This window comes from Mustelus asterias, chromosome 20 (genome assembly GCF_964213995.1).
Source record: "Mustelus asterias chromosome 20, sMusAst1.hap1.1, whole genome shotgun sequence".
Lineage (NCBI taxonomy): Eukaryota > Metazoa > Chordata > Chondrichthyes > Carcharhiniformes > Triakidae > Mustelus > Mustelus asterias.
Genome location: NC_135820.1, coordinates 42,091,778 through 42,111,983, shown reverse-complemented (window position 1 = coordinate 42,111,983; position 20,206 = coordinate 42,091,778). Strand labels below are relative to the sequence as shown.

At 43.4% G+C, this 20,206-nt stretch overlaps 1 protein-coding gene across 1 annotated transcript in view; it reads right to left on the bottom strand.

Annotated features, from left to right (window-relative positions):
- The window catches only part of atp9a (ATPase phospholipid transporting 9A), a 185,461-nt gene that overhangs the window by 109,164 nt on the left and 56,091 nt on the right, over positions 1-20,206 (bottom strand). The window contains exons 4-7 of the mRNA XM_078236446.1: positions 19,043-19,151; positions 9,757-9,815; positions 6,291-6,342; positions 4,445-4,539 (exon numbers count right to left, since the gene is read on the bottom strand). Coding sequence (XP_078092572.1) covers positions 4,445-4,539; positions 6,291-6,342; positions 9,757-9,815; positions 19,043-19,151 — 315 coding nt within the window. The remainder of the gene's footprint in view (positions 1-4,444; positions 4,540-6,290; positions 6,343-9,756; positions 9,816-19,042; positions 19,152-20,206) is intronic.

Below are 20,206 nucleotides of genomic sequence, written 5' to 3'. Positions count from 1 at the left end.
ACTCCTCTCTCCAATCAATGCTCCCTCTGTTCCCCTGCCTCTTCGTGCTGTGCTTCCCTGGACTCCTGATAGCTCTTTCCCCCAATTCTCTCCAGGATACTGCCTTCCTCCTGCTCCGTTTCTCTCTCAGGTTCCCAGTGCTTTCTCTGTGCTCCTCCTCTCCTTCTGGCCTCTCGTGCTCTGTCCATGTTCATGCCCTTTCTGTGCTGCTGCCAAAGACAGACTGATGTCACAAACACATATTTTCAGTTGGAAATCTTCTGGCCATATTTTAAGGTGTTAGCAAGATAGTTACGGCAAGGAACAGAGTGACTGCGTGAATCTAAACTGTGTATTTGATACGATGATGAGCCAAGCAAGACTGCAAACAGATATATATCTGTGGCAATTTAGGAAGAATGGGTACAGAACAGGAATAGATCTGAATGGGTTGTTAAGATTCAAAGGATAAGATATACAAGGTGTGAAAGAAAGGTGTCATAGGTGGATAAAGTAAGTTTACTTTTTTTAATTTTAGAAGCTAAAATCAAGATCTGAAGTTAGTTATGTCTGGGGGAGGGCTATCCGAAAGAAATTAGGTAAGATAATAGAGAGATCACAGGGGGGTAAAACTTATTTAAGGGGATACTGAAACCTGTGCAGCAAACTCATTTAGATCTCAGCCAACAGCAAGAATAGCAGTTTAAATCCTAGCAAGTAGCGCAAAGGAAGCGAGATTTGAAAAGCAAACTGCTGGTTAACCTCAGTAGCAACCCCAACAGATATGAAGGCATTGTGTGGTAAAAGCTACTGGATTTGTATAGATCTTAAAATCTATAAGATGTTGAGAAACAGAATGGGGAGAGTTAGCTCTGAAGATCGTTAAATTAATATTGTTTCGACTTGTTTAAAATATTGATACTGTGAGACGCCATTGTCTTATTTAAGTGCACATCTATTTTCCTTTATTGCTTATTTTTTTCTCCCTGTTTCTTAACAGATATTTACTTTGCCATGAAAACATCACAAAGAGTCAGGGACATAGAATCCCTACAGTGCAGAAGGGGCCATTCAGCCCATCAAGTGTGCGCTAACTCTCTGACAGAGTATCTTACCCAGGCCCTCTCCCCCGCCCTATCCCCATAACCCCACACATTTCCCATGGCCAATTCAGCACACCGACACAACTTGGGACACTAAGGGACAATTTAGCATGGCCAATCTACCTAACCTGCACATCATTGGACTGCGGAAGGAAACCGGAGCACTCAGAGGAAACCCATGCCGACACAAGGAGAACGTGCAAATTCCACAGTCGCCCAAGGCAGTAATTGAAGATAGGGCAGCATGGTGGCACAGTGCTTAGCACTGCTGCCCCACAGCGCCAGGGATGCAGGTTCAATTCCCAGTTTGGGTCACTGTGCGGAGTCCGCAGGGTTTCCTCTGGATACTCCAGTTTCCTCCCACAAGTCCGAAAGACATGCTGGTAGGTGCATTGGCCATGCTAAATTCTCCCTCAGTGTATCCGAACAGACATCGGAGTGTGGCGACTAAGGGATTTTCACAGTAACTTCATTGCAGTGTTAAGGTGACACTAAAAAATAAAAAATGAACCCAGGTCCTTGGAGCTGAGAGGCTACAGTGCTAACTACTGTGTTACTGTGCCATAATTTCTGGATTTCAATCCTCTCCTCATTCTATACAATTTGCAAACACAGTTGAGGGTAGTTGCTTCAAGTTTCCCTTCTGGGGTTTGAACAACTCGGCATTTACCATCCGTCGTGCCTTAAAACTGTACTGATGTCGATAGTAAATATTTGCTTTTTTAAAAGCATTATTAAACACTTTTATTTGCAGCAGTTTGATATTGATTGTTATGTAGCACCGTAATGGGAGTTGGGGGGAGGGGTTGTTCGTGATTACTAATCTATTAATAAAGAGGTAATAAAGGGGTCCGTCAAACAAAGATCTTTCACAACACTGATCCAGTTATTGCAAACTATTCTTTGTGTAATGATACAACATTTCCCACATCAGCGAGTTGTCTTGTTTGATTTAAACAAATTAATTTGCATTTACTCTCCTTCATTCCAAACTTCCGAACCTGATGAAAGTTTGCACTCAACTTGCTGTTTGAAAACCTGACTTGACGCTCATACTCATTGACAAGAAGTTTATGTTGCTCAGGCGGGCACATGCCCAACTCAGGAGCACATGAAATTGCGCAAGAAGACACCAAGCGCATGCCCCGACATCATCATGTGTACTCATGCGATATTTCCAGCGAATCGGCTCCATGCCATCTTTGCTTCCAGGGGAGGGGGCAAGCCATCCAATCCCCTGTAATATATTGCCCTTTATGTGAGGTTCCCACCCAGGGTCAGCTGGAGGCCTTTCAACCAAAAGGTCTGCTTGACAGGGCTAAAGCCTATAAGGATAGGTAGGTGGAGGAGTGAGAGAGATCACAGGGCAAGAATGGGTTTGGGCCCATTGATGGTGGTTGGGGAAAGAAGTTGGTTGATAAGAGGACCGCAGCAGAGAGGTGGGGGAAGCGGGGAGATTGCTGGATGCTTACAGTTAAGCTTGTTGCGTCTTGAGGAATTCTCCTGCTCCTCCCGGCCTACCACTATTTCTGTAAAGGCAGTTAGTTTCGAGATTCATGTTCTCTCCTCTCTTTTAAGCTGCTGCTGAGTTTCTTGAGTTCTTTTATACTTTTGAAAATTAGCACCCAAGTGTTCACAAGTTGACTTTCTAACTCCATATCCCTTTCATGACAAATATGCTTACTTTCACCTCTGCAACATCATCTATCTCTGCCCTGACTCAATCAATTTATTAAAATTCTCATTCATGCCTTGCCACCTCGAGATTCGACTATTTCAAAACTCTCTTGACTGATCTCCTCCCCTTTGAATACTTCATCTCATCCAAAATTCTACTGTCCATATTCTATTCCACACCAAGTGATATAAATTGGTTCTCTATTTTACAACTAAAATCCTCATCCTCGTGCTTAAATTCCTCCACAGACTTGCCCTTCCCCGTCTTAGACATATAAGCCGGAATTCTCTGGCCTTGTTCACGCCACCGCCAGTGAAAATGGAGAATTTGGCGCTCAGCCAAAGCTCTGTTCACTGCAGTGAGACTGGAGAATCCCAGCCACAGGACCGGAGAATCCCAGCGGTGGGCAAGGTCAGAGAATTCTGTGTTCCTCTAACTTGGGTCTCTTTCAGAGCGCCCTTTATCCCTTCACCCATCTGTGCCTCAGATGCCATGACCGCCAGACTGGAATTTTGTTTTTAAGTTCTGCCATCTCCATCTTTTAAAGGACTTTCTAAAACCTACCACTTGTTAACTAGGTTTTTCATCATCCTCCTAATGTATTATTTAACTTACCATTGTTATTGCAGCTGTTCAAGGGGTACTGATCTGCACACTGCAATAGGTTTCAATTAGCACTGTTCACATCCTAATACTTCCTCAAAGCAGCCATTACTTATTCACATGCATGAGTCTTGACATTGAATGAGTGATGACTGTGGGCAGCATTATAGATGAGCCCAATGTTGGCTATCCCACTCAACCCCATGTTCACACATACGTCAAGCAGAAGTCACTGGGGCATCAATAAAGGACAGATTTCTCAGTCTCCTGTTGTCAACAGAAGCGCTCAGGTCAATGATGGCGCCCCTACAGTTGCCCCGGCTGAGGTCAGTTACTTCAGCAGAGGTTGACAATTAACCCATGGTTATGCAAGTTCAACTACTCGCTATTGTTAATCTATCAGGGGTAGGGGGAGGCAGCCAGTTCTTGCCAGCAGAAACAGAAAGGCTTCCTGCTAAGCAGGCAAAATCATGTTTAAAACAGGCAAGTAATGAAGGCAGCTTTAGGTCAACTAACTAAATCAGAGCAATTTTATTGTTACTAATTTGAGGGCAATTAATGATGGGCATTAAATGCTGGCCTGGCTAATGTTGCCCACATCCCATGAATGAATAAAGAACATCGCAATAGAGAAGATGATTTGTCATTTTGAGGCAATTTCTGTTGCTCCAGTACCCAATCATATGATCTGTTTGGCACCAAAAAGTAGTAAAAATAATTTTAGTGCTGCACCAGCAGCAATAACTGATAGAACAAAGCACAGTTGTTGTGATACCACTGGGCTGGAATTCTCCGGCTGTTTACGCCAGCGGGATTTTCTGGTGACGCCAGCAGCGCACCTCTGTCCACGGGGTTTCCCGCCGGCGTGGGGTGACCAGAGAATCCCGCCACTAACAAACAATGCGCCACCTCCCGCCGGTGAGAAACACGTGCCTAGGAGGCCAGAAAATCTCACCCTTTGTATTTGGAGGAGGGAAAGAAACTGCGGAGACAGAAAAAAGGCTCGCAACAAGAGGCGGAATATTGCAGACCATCGTCGTCCAGTTTGGATTTTCTACCCAGTCGTTTTCGCAATACTTACAGCTGCTATGGGTAATCTCTGAGTACAGCCAACAGGCAAACGCATCTTCCAGTCAGTCTCACCATCCAGCTGATCTGTACGAATGAAACATGAACCTGGAGGACAGAAGGAAGGGTCACAATCACACTCGTACAAGCCATGGGCAAAGAATACTGATGCATTGACGTTCCGGCCTTTTGGCCAAGATCAAGCCCAAGATCAGGTGCAATGCCTATTCTTGTCAGGTTGGATCTAGGATGTCTCTTTTGTTGAACCATGAATTGGATTCAATTTAAATTTGAACTGTTTTTTTGGAACAAGCAAGGGAATGGATTAGGAGCTCGCTCTGTCCACTCTGCACATTGACTTTGTAACTCTGAGAAAGGAATAAAATTTAAAAATGGATGTATTAATGCCCCACTAAGAAAATAGGAAAGTACAGCAAGTGGCTGTTACCTACATCCAAGTTAATTTGGATAATGCAAAATCAAGTTGAAACTGCACAGTTTCAATTATTACGTGCGAAACAGGAGAGTGCTGATTTTCCAAATCCAGATTCCAAAAAAACTTACTCAAACAATTAACTGGATTGTTCAATTTCCACTTTTATATCATTGTTAGTAGTTTTCAGAATTGATACTAGTATAACCCAGATTCACCCAAGGCACAGGTCTTACTTACACAATTCCCAGCTGAGACAGTCAACATTAAAATTAAATGTCAACCTTCCCACAAATTAACCAATATATTCTTCGCCCAAGAGGTCACTGCAGACACTTCCAGAGGAGTACAGGAATTTTTAGACAATCTAATTTACAACTGGCTCACCCCAGTTAGCTCCACTCCTCAGGTTCAATTAGCAAATTCAATTTACAACATCAGACGGCAGAGCAAAAGCAGTACTCTCAGTGGTTGGGTTATTTTTCAGGTCAACCGGACTGATATAAAGTCAAACAATTCTGCTTTAACTGTACCACCTATTGTTTAACAGCACTCCAATCGGTGGTGCAGCAGTATATTAAACTGGTTGTGTCTCTATTGGAACTGAAGGGGGAAGCTGAATTGATATTAGCGCAGTGTAGACTATTCCAGGATCACTGGAGGTCAGGACATGCAGCTTTTTGGCACTCGCCTCTGCAGCTGGCTGAGAGAGGGGAGGATGGTGGGGGGAGGGGTGCAGTCATGGTTACTGATGAGCAACATTTTTTGACCAGCTGTTTGGATTTCTTACAGACCTGGGAGCTGGACTCAGCCATAGCTTTGAATTAGCAAAGCGGCCAGTAGATTGGTTGCTACCTTGACAGCTGATCTTTTCCATTTGAGTTGAACAATGAAGATGAGTAAAGAAGAAGTGCTCAGAGCTCAAATGTCGGCCAGTTTGCTATTATCTGCGACCTTCCTGGGTCCAAATGGCTCAAATATCCTGAATAAGCTCAATGACCTACTGCCGGGGTGGGGGCAGGAGATCATCTCTTTTTCTTACAACCCCGTTTACAGCTGCTCTCTGCCACACTGGTCACTGTTCACTTGTTGTACTGTCCCGTAAACCCAAGCACTGAGAATTATACAGGCACATTGAACAATGAAAAATGGATTGAAAAATTCAATGATCATAAAAACAAAGAATTGCACTATTTTTCCAGAACTGGGACAGTTTAAACAGCATTACCAAGATTGCAATTGATCACACTGAATCATTACTGATTAGATATTCAGACTGAATTGACTAGGGAGTGGAACCTGCTCAGTATCAGAAATGCGATCAAATGGATATTTAAACAAAGCAGTTCTGTCATACTGCAGTGGGAGGCAGTTGAGAGGGAAACTCTTTAAAATTCAAATGAATTACTGTGAGCGTGCCACTTACCACTTTTATCTGATGTTCGGAGGAAGATCATGTCAGCAGGTACCCGCTGATTCTACATAAAACGAAAATCAGAAAATAACAGAATTTACCAAATGATTCCCAAATGAAGAAATAACCAACAAGATTTCACCGTTTGTCATTTTTACTTTAACAAGGATCAGAAACAATGCAAATTAAACATGAATTAATAGGCACATGGTATTTCAATTCAAAACGGCAAACAAACCTTAAATTGTCAATACAACAAAGGTACAACCTACAAAGACACAAGTACCCGCATCACTCTCCACACATATATGGTATCATATGCAGTTCCAAAGTTCTCCAACTCGACCTCCAGTGTGTACGATCTCTCACTTTCCCATTCAATCGATTTAACTTTTGATTGATGTTTAACAGCAGCTGTATTCTATCCAAGGTCCCCAGAGTGAGTTAACACCGACAAAGCACATGTCTATGAACCGTCTCTTCCTCAGGTCACAGCAGTCCTGATGGTGTAGCTTTTCAGTGTTCCTTTTCAACCAAACAACCAGTAATACCCAGTTCGTAGTCTGGTCCTCTGATCCAAACTCTCAGCTCTCTCATATGGTATGCCTGAGCTATTCTCACTGCTATTAGGATTCGGTGCCTTTCAGCCCATTCGTACATCATTTTCCTGAGAGGGTCTGAAACCTTCTACTTTTTCTTACTGCCAAACAGAATACAAATCTTTTCATCGAGTACTTTGCTGGCTTCTCCTCACATGAATTCTGTGTTCCTCTTTCTATCTCTCTGCATTTTCAATGTGCCTGCACCAGTGTGATCACCTTCTACCTCTAGTTTTCCTTTATTCTTCACAGCAGTTGTTCCTTTGCCTGGTCACACAGCTTTTATTGCGACCTTCCTGCCAATTGCTACCTCTTCTCGGACACATGGACCAGAATTATTTTATTACTCAATAACATTACAATTGATCCTAATCTCTTAGAAGCCCTTTGCAAACATTCCTGGAAACAATTACAGATTCCCCAGACATTTTAAAGAAATTACAAATTTGGCCGGCTGTACTACTTCTGAGTCAAAGGTCATCTTAGGCTATACAGTTGGTTACACATTTTTCAGGGTTTGGATATAAAATTACATTTGCTGTTGATAACCAACATTATGACTGTACACAAGTTACAGGAAAATTTATAAAATAAAACAGGCCATTTCGACCAGCAGATCTTTCATTCCTTTCTGTTTTTATATTTGTTTCTTGCTCATGTAAATTATCTAGCTTCCCCTTAAATGCATCGATGCTACACACCTCAAATGTTCCATGTGATTGTGAGTTCCATATTCTCGCCACTCACTGAGAAAAGAAATTTCTCCCAAATTCCTTATTGGTCCATTTGTTCGTTGGCGCCATAGTCATAAGTGGCACCATTGGCATGGTCTTGCTTCTTCTCTGGTTTTCTTTAAGCTGCCCTCAGTCCACGTCTCAACATTATCCACCCATCCGATCTTTCTTCTTCCTCTCTTATTTTTACCCTCAATTTCTCCTTCAATTGCTGCCAGGGCACGCTGTCAAGTCCAACTTGGCTATCTCTCTCCCCCTTTAATTGTACTTAGCAACCGTTTTCATTCCTGAATTTCTATTCCTTAAGGGAGGCAATAGCCTAGTGGTATTATCGCGAGACTATTAATCCAGAAACTCAGCTGATGTTCTGGGGATCTGTTCAGGTTTGAACCCTGCTACGACAGATGGTGGAATTTGAATTCAATAAATAAAATCTGGAATTAAGAATCAACTGATGACCATGAAACCATTGTTGATTGTCGGAAAAACCCATCTAGTTCACCAATGTCCTTTAGGGAAGGAAATCTGCCGTCCTTAACTGGCCTGGCCTACATGTGACTCCAGAGCCACAGCAATGTGGATGACTTTCAACTGCCCTCGGGCAACTAGGGATGGGCAATAAATGCTAGTTAGCCAGTGACACCCATGTCTCATAAATTCATGTTAAAAAGGCAAAGTACTGACCGTACTAAACCAGCCCATGCTTGCTAAAACTCAGAACGTAGTGTCCAAGGACAGCACAGTGGCTAGCACTGCTACTTTATAGAACCAGGCACCCTGGCTCGATTCTCGGCTTGGTCACTGTCTGTGCGGAGTCTGCACATTCTCCCCGTCTGCGTGGGTTTCCTCCGGATGTTCCGGTTTCCTCCCACAGTCCAAAGGATGTACTGGTTAGGTGCAGTGGCCGTGCTAAATTCTACCTCAGTGTACCAAAACAGGCTCCAGAGTGTGGCGACTAGGGGATTTTTCACAATAACTTTACTTCAGTGTTAATGTAAGCCTACTTGTGACAGTAATAAAAAGTTGTCATTTCAATTATTTCTAATTGCATTCTGGAGGAACCTCAAGAGTGGTCTCAGCATCAGTCCTGTGGAACTTTCTGGCAATCGGAGTAACTACCTTAAACCACTACTCTCTGCTTTCTGCTTTGTAGCCAGTTTGCTATCTGTTTTGCCACTTGTCCCCTGACTGCACACATTCTAATGTTAACCATGAGTTTACTATACAGTACCCTAACACTGGACTTTTACAAGCCCATGATTATTAAATCAACCACACTACCCTTTCCATTGCTTCTTTGAATAATTCAATGGGCCAGATTCCACCGTCAATGGCAAAGCAACAACTCATCATTGACCACAAAGAGTCTGTGAACTTTGTAGTGTAAAATTCTCCTTTCCTGATGTCAGTTGGAATCTGTCACCATATCAAGGGAATCTTCCAGGTGCCCAGGAGTAGCAATGTCATCACACAAGCAGCCAATTACACTGAAGTTTCCTCCCAGACAGCAAACCAGGAAATAAAATCCACTGAACTCCTTCACAATTTTAACTTTACAGACATGGAATAAATGATTGGGACAGGCACATGGAATTAAGGTACATGCTGAAACATCAAGCAAGCTTTAAGAAGCATTAAAATGTGGATATTTTATCACAAAATATTAAAGTATTCTTTCAAGACCAATGAGGGTTTTTGGCAATAATTATTAACACATTTTGCCATTAAAAACTCAATTGTACCTCATTCGTATCAAGTGTATCTTTTCCAAGAGTTTTAACAGTGAGGTTAATACCCTAACAAAGAAAATCTCACAAGTTCAATGATTTCTAAGTAATTGTATTCAATAGTGCACTCTCTGGATGAGCACAGAATCACTGACAACAATTTCTAGATTTCTATGTTTAGCTCCACATGTGTGAACTCCAGAAGTTGCTGTCAGTTCCAGGGGATTAACAATGACCAATACTGACAGTTTCACCATTGTTACTGCCACAAAACCAAACAATAAGATCTTCCCTGTCGAGAACGGTGTTGACTATTCTTTCTAATATTTTTTGCTTTCCAGATGTTTCTATAATGTCTTTCTTAAAACCTTGCGACGTTACTTGAAAGAAATCTTTAATTATAAATGAAAACACAAACCTTATCAACAATAATTAAATCCCCCACTTGAATGTTCGAGCTCTTGACAACCACAGTCCCTAGAATGACAAAGGAAGAATGCATTTTAACATAACTTCATCAAAATCACAGGTTACAAACAATACCCCATTTATACTGGCAACTGCAAGATGGAGTCTGACACATCAGAGCCCAGGCAACTATATTCTTTTCTGAACGTCCATATTCACTTTCCAGAATTCATTATTTATTTTCAATAAAAATGAGGCAAGGGGATACATGAAGAACAGCAGGACCCTGGGAAGCACCAAGGATCAGAGGGACCTTGGTGTGCATAAGGTGTCAGGACAGGTGGATAGAGTTGTTAAAAAGGCATATGGTATACCTACCTATATTAGCCGAGGCATAGAGTTTAAGAGCAGGGAAGTAACTTCATTGCAGTGTTAATGTAAGCTACATGTGAACCTAATAAATAAACTTAAACTATATAAAACGTTGGTTAGGCGTAGCTAGAGTATTGTGTGCAGTTCTAGAATCTGCATTATAGGAGGGATGTGACAGCATTGGAAAGGATGCAGAGGATGGGCATGAGTTTTAGTTATGAAGAGAGATAGGATAGACTGGGGTTGTTTTCCTTGGAGCAGAGGAGACTGAGGGGGGACATGTTTGAGATGTATAAAATTATGAGGGGCAGAGATAGAGTGAGAAATATATGGAGGGAAGAAATCTTTCCTCTTGGTGAGGGATCAATGATCAGGGGGCATAGATTTAAGGTAAGGGGTAGGAGGTTTAGAGGGGATGTGAGGAAAAGCTTTTCACCCAAAGGGTGGTGGGAGTCTGGAACTTCCTGCCTGAAATGGTGGTGGAGGCAGACACCTTCATTTAAGAAGTATTCAGATGTGTACTTGTGATGCCACGGCACACAAGGCTATGGGCCAAATGCTGGAAAATGAGATTCATTGGGCAGTTTGTCTTTGACCGGCACAAACGCAATGGGCCTTTTTCTGTGCTATATACCTGTATGACTCTATAATAGGAACCCTGCCTGGCTTGAGGCCAAGGGTAGCACCCTTCCTCCATTCTCAGTAAGATCAACTGACAGTATAGATCAAGTGTTGGATTTAAAGGAGCAGAACCAGGAGGTGGGTCTTGAACTTCCAGCTGTCATGCCACTCAGAGCCATTTTAAAAAAGACTGCTTGGGGGCAGACCTGCTGTCCGCCCAGAGCCAGCTTGTAGCCAATTAAACGGTCTATTAAAGCCTCTCCCCCATGCCAAGTGAACAGGCTGGTCCCGTATGGTGGTCAAAACATAGCAAGTGAAAGGTGGTGGTCTTCTGGAGGTGGAGCGGGAAGCCAGCACTACCTCACAGCTACCATACCAAGATGGTGAGAGCTATAGCCACAGTGCAGCTATGGAGATGGTTCCCTTCCACAAGAACAGCCGACAGCTATAGCCTCCTTCCGTTCATATGTTTTTTTAAAGTGTTCAGAAGTCATCTCAAGACGGAGGTGCCCTCTCTCTCTCTTTTATGTACATTGGCAGCTTCCACATTGATAGGTGTCATTGCTAGAGGACCCTTCAGCCTCAGTAGGCCCATCCTGAATGGCATAGCTAACCCACTTTCTGGCCACTTATGGGCTTGGCACTGAAAAATGACCTTGGGGGTCTACCTCCATCTTGCAGCAGAGTCAGGATTCAGAAGTTCTCTAGAAATCAGGGCCCAGACACCAGAATGAAAACCCAGCCACAGCAGTTTCCTTTTTCTCAGTTCTCAGTGCCACACAGGTACTGCAGTTATTTGTGAGCAATTGTTGGAAGCCCATTGTATCTTTTAAGAAAAGGAGGTATGGAAACTGTGCCCCTCCCCACTTCCTGAGCCGAAAGAGAGAGAAGCAGAAAGTTCCATGGTGCAGAGAAGAGTTTAATGAGGTTCTCTGATAGCGTGATATATTGACATTTTAATCTAATTCAGAAACAGCACATGGAAGCTTAGTAACAGCAAGTGCTTACATTAAGAGCACGACACTGAAGTTGATAAAAATAGATAAACCACAACAGCTCAATAACTACACCACAATACACCAAGCCTCAGAATGGCAGTTCCAGCGCTTTTTATACTGGAGAATGCACTTTATTCTAACTGAACACAAGGCAAAGCTTTAGTGCTTTACAATTACCACTGGTATCACATTTCCGCACAGAAGATGCTCATTATGGCTACCAATTATAATAAAGGTCCATTGAAGGATGGCCCTCTCGCCTACATGAAATCAATTTAAAATGTTTAAGAAGTACAGATGATTTCATTCATACTTTTTTTCCAGACGTCTTTGGTGCCGTGGATAATGTCCCTGCCTCTCAGCCAGAAGCTCCGGGTTCCAGTTCCACCCCAGGACTTGATGGCCACGGAAGGTGCATTCATAATGCGGTTAAACAGGTTGAGTGTCAACCTGTAAATCCTCCCAACATGCCAATGCCCGGCAATAAGAGCAGGAGAGACTCCTAGTCAACCATGCTTGATGTGATGCGGAGTGGGAGTGGGAGTGGAACTCCTCTCCCCTTCAAATTATAAGACCTTGGTTACAGGTGAGCGACCAGCTCTAGGAATTACTATGGAAGCAAAGTCCATAGCTCGGTGCAGGAAGATAATTGGAATATTTTGTTTTGGGTGACGTTCAGTTAATCAACAGGTGATAACGATGAGTCAAGAGGGTAAATTCTCTCCCCTCCTTATGATTTTCAAACCTCTGCCAATGCTATGGAGTTGACCAAAGGGACATGTGCAGAGCAACCCAGGAGCATCACTCACTTTCCATGATGACTCTCTCCTCAATAGCAATCTGCATGCATAGGAACCTTGCTGAGAAATATCCTTCACCAAGGACTGAAGCTATGTGAATCAGAAAATTAAACTAAAGTAGCAGTTAAAAATTTTGATTATGTACAAGACAAGAAGGCTTAAGTCAATGTCAGGTTTAATGATCTCAGCGAGGGTACTAAGTTTCTCTCAGTGCTCAAGGATTAGAAAAAAAAATGAATGGTGTCCTGATTTCTATCTCCTGACCCCTGCCCTGCTGGAAGTGCCAGTGTGTGGACACTGGATGAGATCAGACAGGGCACAGTTGTAACGTTCTACACAGTCTAGGGGTTATCAACATTTGTTGTCAATGCCTGGGTATAATTAGTGGCTACTTGTGAAACCTCCAGAGAGACTGCCAACAGTGCCAAAGAAGGGTGAATACCAGTTGCAGAAAAGAGGTGAGGAAAGAATTAAACGTAAAACTAACTTATTTACACATAATATTTGCCCATCACAAAGCATCTTTCGATCCTATTTTCAGTTTAAATAAAACACAAGTCTCCTTTCACAAGTCTCTCCAAGTTGTGTGAAAATATGAGTGGCTTTTATTGACTCTTTTTCTCACACAGCATGGGATAACTTAAATGAAAGGGATTATGACCATATAAGACACAGAAATAACACGTCTATCAATGCAAGCATTGCTGGGTTTCCAACACTGACTATTTTCAGTACATTTAAGTTTTGGGATATACTTTCAAGAAGTAGAACCTTAGGCCCAGCTGCAATAATGATCTGCAATATATTACATTTATTACCAGGCAAGCAGCCAGTTCAGGAGGAAATTAGCAGAAATGACAAAGGTCACATTGGCTTTATTACTTAAAACACTTTATTTACATCTCTTGCAGGATGCACTTCACTACACAGCTTCAGATTAACAATAATCAGCCCAGCCCTCTGACGGTCTGACAACAAGCAGCGATTGCTAACACTTCCACTTTGCACTCAAAAGCCAAGATTTTCCGGGCTTGTTTGACGCGAGCGCAAATCCCGTTATGGCCTCTAACTCTCGGGGGAGGGACATAACGGGATTTACGCCAAGAAGATCTCATAATGAGATCTTCCCTGCCCCCCGCAGGTGACATAATCAGGTTCATGCCCAGTGAGGCCATGAGTCTGATTTCCATCTATTTAAATAGATCGAAATATGCAGGAAGGGCTTTACACTATAGCTTTTGGGATCTCCATATGTTCCGTCAGTGTGCTGAGAATCTGGTGGGAATCACTACTCATTTCCAAAACAGAAACTAGTCATGATAAACACATCGGGGGCTCAGAGGTGAGTATAGCTCCTGGGAGGTGAGGGAAACATCAATGCTCTGATGCTGATGATGATGGGTGAGGAGAGGACCTTTAACTTCCAATTTGAGATCGGAGTGCCTGTGAAGCCGGGCTTGCTGATGTCTTTGGGCCCCATCCCTCAGGAATGACGGTGCAAAACACCTTTTAGAATCCCTACAATGCAGAAGGAGGCCATTTGGTCCATCGAGTCTGCACCAACCACAATCCTACCCAGATCCTATCCCCATAACCCCACGTATTTACCCTGTTAACCCCCTGACATTAAGAGGCAATTTAGCATGGCCAATCAACCTAACCCACACATTTTTGTACTATGGGAGGAAACCGGAGCACCTGGAGGAAATCCACGCAGACATGGGGAGAATGTGCAAACTCTACACAGACAGTGACCCGAGGCCAGAATTGAGCTTGGCTCCCTGACGCTGTGAGGCAGCAGTACTAACTTTGTTTTGACAAAGTTTCAGAAAATCAGGTGTGAAAACCTGACTGTTTCTCTGGGGGAGAAACATGCCAGTTTTCAGTCAGAACCTGACACTTTGACATTTTTTAAAAATTCTGCCCATAGTGTCATTAGATGGAGGGAGCCTATCATAACTCTCACACTGTGATTCAGGCCAAATATTTGAGCAAAGCAACTGATAGATCCAAATTATTTCCCTCTTCCTTTCCACTGGTTCCCCACAAATGTACTTATTTAGTCTCTACTATTTAACAGCTGACCTATCAAAACTCAGAATGGCAAGAGCAGCCATGTGACATAAGGGTCGGAATTTTTCAGCCATTCACACCCCGCCCCCGCTGCAAGCAAAGATGGAGAATTTGGCGCTCAGCCAAATCTCCATTCACTGCAGTGGGACTGGAGAATCCCACTAGCTTGAACGACTGGAAAATTTCAGCCAAGATATAATTCTAGTAATACTCCGTGTCAAATAGGTAAATTAGAACTTCAACCAGACTTTTCCCCTTGGGTTACATTATGAAAATGAAATTAAGCTCACCAGAAAGGAGAATGTTTTGAAAAATGTATATTACAGGAGTATTACTAAGCTGTAGCCTGGGATTTAACATGGAGGCAGTGGCCCCACCCACAGCTTGAAAGTCAGGTGGGTGGGGAAACTGGGGGTGGGTGGGGCGGGGAGGGCGGGGTGTAAGCATAGCCTCCGCTTGCCCTGGAAATCATAACTCGATTTCATGGTCATCAGACAATTAGTTGTCTTGAGATTGTGGCTTTGCGCCCCTCCCACTTCCCTCCTCATTCCCCCCCACCACCTTCAATCCTGAGGCCAGGGCCACTCTTAATGTAGGGTCAGCCATTCCATGGTGCAACTCCCTTTCGAGCCCACAGTCAGTGTGATGATATGCGCCTATATGCATTATAATGTAAAAGGTTCTCAGCAGGGCAAGGGTTAATGTGGGACTGGAGAGTGGCACTACCCACAACATGATGTCTGTAGTCACATGGTAAGAGAACAGTCTAGAAGAACACTCCGTAAGCAGCTAGCCTGCATGGTGGGAACAACACCATGCCAGATCATACTGGGAACTGTAAATAGTTAAAGTTTTATTTATTAGTCACAAGTAAGGCTTACATTAACACTGCAATGAAGTTACTGTGAAATTCCCCTAGTCGCCACATTCTGGCACCTGTTCGGCTCAATGCACCTAACCAGCATGTCTTTCAGACTGTGGGAGGAAACCAGAGCACCCAGAGGAAACCCACACAGACACAGGGAGAACATGCAAACTCCACACAGATAGTGACCCAAGCCGGGAATCGAACCCGAATCCCTGGCGCTGTGAGGCAGCAGTGCTAACCACTGTGCCACCGTACGGTTAAAGCCTGGGTTATGGGGATCGGGCCTGGGTGGGATTGTTGGTGCAGGCTAAATGGGCTGAATGGCCTCTTTCTGCACTGTAGGGATTGTATGATTCTTCTATGATTCTATGGTACCAATAAAGATGTTGATATTTAAACACACAAGTCTCAAGATCTCATCAATGAGTCAACACTACGGCAGCATAATGATCCCATGTTATGACGGTCAGGGTGCCCAAACAGGAGGAACAACCCCCTCCTGCAGCAACCCCCCCCCATAACATCCGGTTTTAACACCCCCATCAACCCCACTCTGGGCAGTGTGGTCATAAAATTCCAGCCATACCATTCTCTCCCTTTTAAAATCATCCCTCGTCTATGGAAAACTCTGCATTACAAAATGCCCACTAAAGCCCTGATTTTACCGGGGTGGGAAGGCTCGCAGAACGACATTCCCCGTTGGCCTCGGGCATGATCTTACGAGCCTTGTGCAGCCATGCCGGTAAAATCAGGGTCTAAGACTAAGATTTTGGACCAGACTTTTTTTTTGAAAGGTGGGCTCGCGTTCCTATTAGCGTAGTGCCAGAAGGCAATGCCTGGTGTAGTATTGGAATCATTCACAGCAGAAGCTCCCAGCTTCATCTGGCAAGTTTGCAAATACTGTGTCAGCTTCCATACGTTGGCTCTACCGCTCCACCCCATCACTGACTCCGTACTGTCAAACTGCTTGTTCAACGCCCAATCTGGCATGAATTACAATTTCCTCCTGCTAAGGACTGGAAGACCACAGCCAGCTTCTTCGATCCCCCACCAGAAATGCATGCTTTTGCCGCTGACTCCACCTGCTATTGCCTTTGATGAATCAGGCTGTTCACAAATTCAGTATCGTATTTGGCACTTAGCTGAGCTTCCAGCTAAGGGGAGGGTGTGGGTATGAATCAGCCATGATTCACACTCCTGAATACTTGTCAGCACTCATTATGTAGGTTGATACTTGAAAAATGGCCACTAGGATAAGATATTGAAGAGCATCCTACACATATGGAAATGTATATCAGCAAATGTCAACAGTTTCAGGAAACATGGGAAGAAAGTGCCAAAAACGTAATGGGCTATTTGTTAATTCTAAAGCACTCTTTTTTTAAAGACAAATGCTAAATTTGAAGTCTCAAGTAATGTGGTGAATACCATTTTCGCAAAAAAGTGCACAACCTGTATGATTCAAACTCATACTCCAAATCCACCAAGACAGAATCTAACCATCTCCCTTGACATTCAATGGCATTTACGTCATTGGACTCTTTCTGTCATCCAACAGAGATCAGCTAACTCAGTATAGACAAGAGTCAGAGCTCACTGGAATGTCGGCACATTTGTTGGCACTGATACCTCACAGCGCCAGGGACCCAGGTCTGATTCAAGCCTTGGGTGACTGTGTGGAGTTTGCACATTCTCCCCGTGTCTGCGTGGGTTTCCTCCGGGTGTTCTCGTTTCCTCCCACAGTCCAAAGATTTCCAGTTTAGATGGATTGGCCATGCTAAATTGCCCCTTAGTGTCAGGGGATTAGTGAGGTAAATACATGGGGTTACAGGGATAGGACCTGGGTGGGATTGTGGTCGGTGCAGTCTTGATGGGCCGAATGGCCTCCTTCTGCACTGTACGGATTCTATGATTCTGCTCTTTGTCGCTCAGTTCCACATGAGGGAGTGCATTTAGAAATTGATCAATCCAAAGAGGTCTCTGGGGGGTAATTTTAATTTGGGGTGATGGTGTACAGGGTCTCGCACCATTTTTTCAGATTTTTATTCCCATTGACTTCAACTGAAACAAAAAATTGAGAGAGATGTATAATGAGAGACCAATTAGTGTCCATTATATACTATCACCTGGTGTTAATATTACACAACAGCCTCTATAGTTTATTAACTAAGATCCAGGATGTTTTACCTGCCTCACCCCATGCTAATGTACATAGCTAACATAAGCAATGGGTGGTTCAGTAATTATGCTGAACCAACCATTTAAGGATATTTTTGAATAAATTAATAGATACAAACAATACCCTTGGAAGAAAATATATCTGACTAATTAAACACTCTTTTCACGTCAGATATTCAGAGAACAATGGCCGGAACTCTACGGCCATTCACGCCCCGCCGCCAGAGAGGATGGAGAATTTGGCACTCAGCCAAACCTCTGTTCACTGCATCGGGACAGGAGATTCCCGCTGGCGTGAATTGTTTGGTAGCAATGGCGTGGAGAGAAACTGGCCTAATCACACAAGAAATCGGTCCCAAACCCGTTGAAGAAGCCAGAAATAGAAGTAGACCTTGCAGGATCGGTGCAGATTAGTAAAAGTGGATTGTGTTGAGTTCTCTAACCCAACCTTGCATCCCATTTCAGATTGGATTAGTTCCACAACATTGAGATTTCATGGCACTGTTCTGGCCATCTGTCAGGGTTAAACACAGCAACCATCTCATAAAAAAATGAGGTCAGCTCTGAGCCCTGCCAGCACTGTAAGTCTTTCAGCGTGTTTGGTCATTTGTTCATACGCTTAAACATCTCTGCAGGTCATCTCAACCCACACAGGCCTCTCTCCATAGGTTGTAGATTCAATCAGGGCTGCAACAGGCTATTTTATAAAACTCAAGAGCAGAAACCAATTCCTACTGTGAGGTTTGTGACAGAATTACTAATTCTGAAATTGATTCAATGATACTTCAAAGACATATTGGCGTAGGGCGGGATTTTCCGATCCCTCTTGCAGGCGGGATTTTCCGATCCTGCCGAGGTCAACAGGAATTTAAACAGATCACTGCATTTGCTTCAGCAAAACCCACCAAGATAGGGCTGGAAAGTTTTGGCGATCGTGTTTAAAGTGCGTCAGTTTTGTGCTACTGGTAATACTTCAAATATTTTAGACTACATTTAATTCATTTGTAAAGATTTGATCCTTACACACCATAGACGTCTGCTTGGTGCTGATGAAGTGTCTCAATATCATGTCGGGGGTGATGAATATTCCACATTTACTTAAAAATCTTCTATTAATAAACCAAATCTAAGAGTGAAACTAACAGCAGTCTTTTATTTTTAAACCAAACCACCTTTGCTACGCGAATGGCAGATACATCATAAATCTCTAGGAGTGCTCCAAATGGGGGCTTTGTCACATCACTTGGATAGCAATGCAGAAACAGCACATATGCTCTCCGAGAACAGAGCCTTTGATTTTAAATGTTGTTCAATTTAGTTAAATCCTACTGTTTGGGCAGCTGGCAACAGGATACAAGAAGCAGGAGCAGGGCCCTAGGTGCTGACCTCTCGCCGTGAGCTTGCTGTAGATCTGGGAGTTCACTTCTTTGTCTCGGACATAACATCGGATCTCTTCCACTGCCTCTCGAATGACTGTCACTGCCAAGACAAAACCCTGCAAGCCAAAAATAAAATCAAAGTCAAAACATTTTGGGCTGGTAAACACATTCATCGCCTCTGCCCTCACTAAAAACACAGCGCCAGGAACTGGGCAGCATTTAACAAATTGAAATGAGGTAGCGATTGCTTCAAACCAACCTAAGACAGTAAACAACAGGTTTCCAGGCAGGAGAGCTGTACTCTGAGGGCAAGTGTATTATTCTTACAAAGTGTACCTGACCGAGCTGTAATGTAATGGACCATTTCACCTCTCTATTTAATGCACTCAAACTAAACATAACTGTTATTGAGTTTTCAGAAGTCTCTTTTGAAAAACTGTTCTGAAGATCTCCTGATATTTTGTATCCACCCAAACGAAAGACCCCCAAGTTCAATTCCTGACATTCACTGATCTCAGCTGCAGCGGTAGTTATGCGTTACAATTAGCCTCGGTGCCCAAGACAAGGGAGGGAGCAAACATTATTCCAGGTTTCCCATTGCTGCTTTACTATCCAATGGCCACCACACGTCTGTAGAACTTGGGCAGGAACCAACAGGTGCAGCTGTGATGCTTTCCATGGTTGACTAACCTGTGAATTCTCACCCCCGAGATTCACACAAAGGGTCACTTGGATCGAGCTCTAGAGGGCTGCTGACAGTACTGAAGTTGTACCTCAGTAACGATCAGCACCATCTAGACAGAATGAAAGAGAAAGTATGGAACAGGGAACTCTGAAGAATGTTTTAAAATGAAAGCAGCATGAATATTCTGCCAATGCTGATTTTGCTGAGCATGAAAGAATGTAGAAAACAAGAAGCCGTTTGAGGCTAGCATCATAAAGGGACTTCAAGCTCTTTCTTGAATGATGAACGAAGATGGGCTAAATGGCCTTTTTAGTATGCACCGCTGATGGAGACATTACATTTGGCCTCATGATTCAAAACTAGGGGTGGGAAAAGCCAAACAGCAATCCCACTGCAGAATAAATGTGTCAAGATAGGGATAGGTTTAACTGTGATGTTCTCCCTCTCTCTGGGTGAATTATCTAACAGTACTCAGTTCTCTGGGCT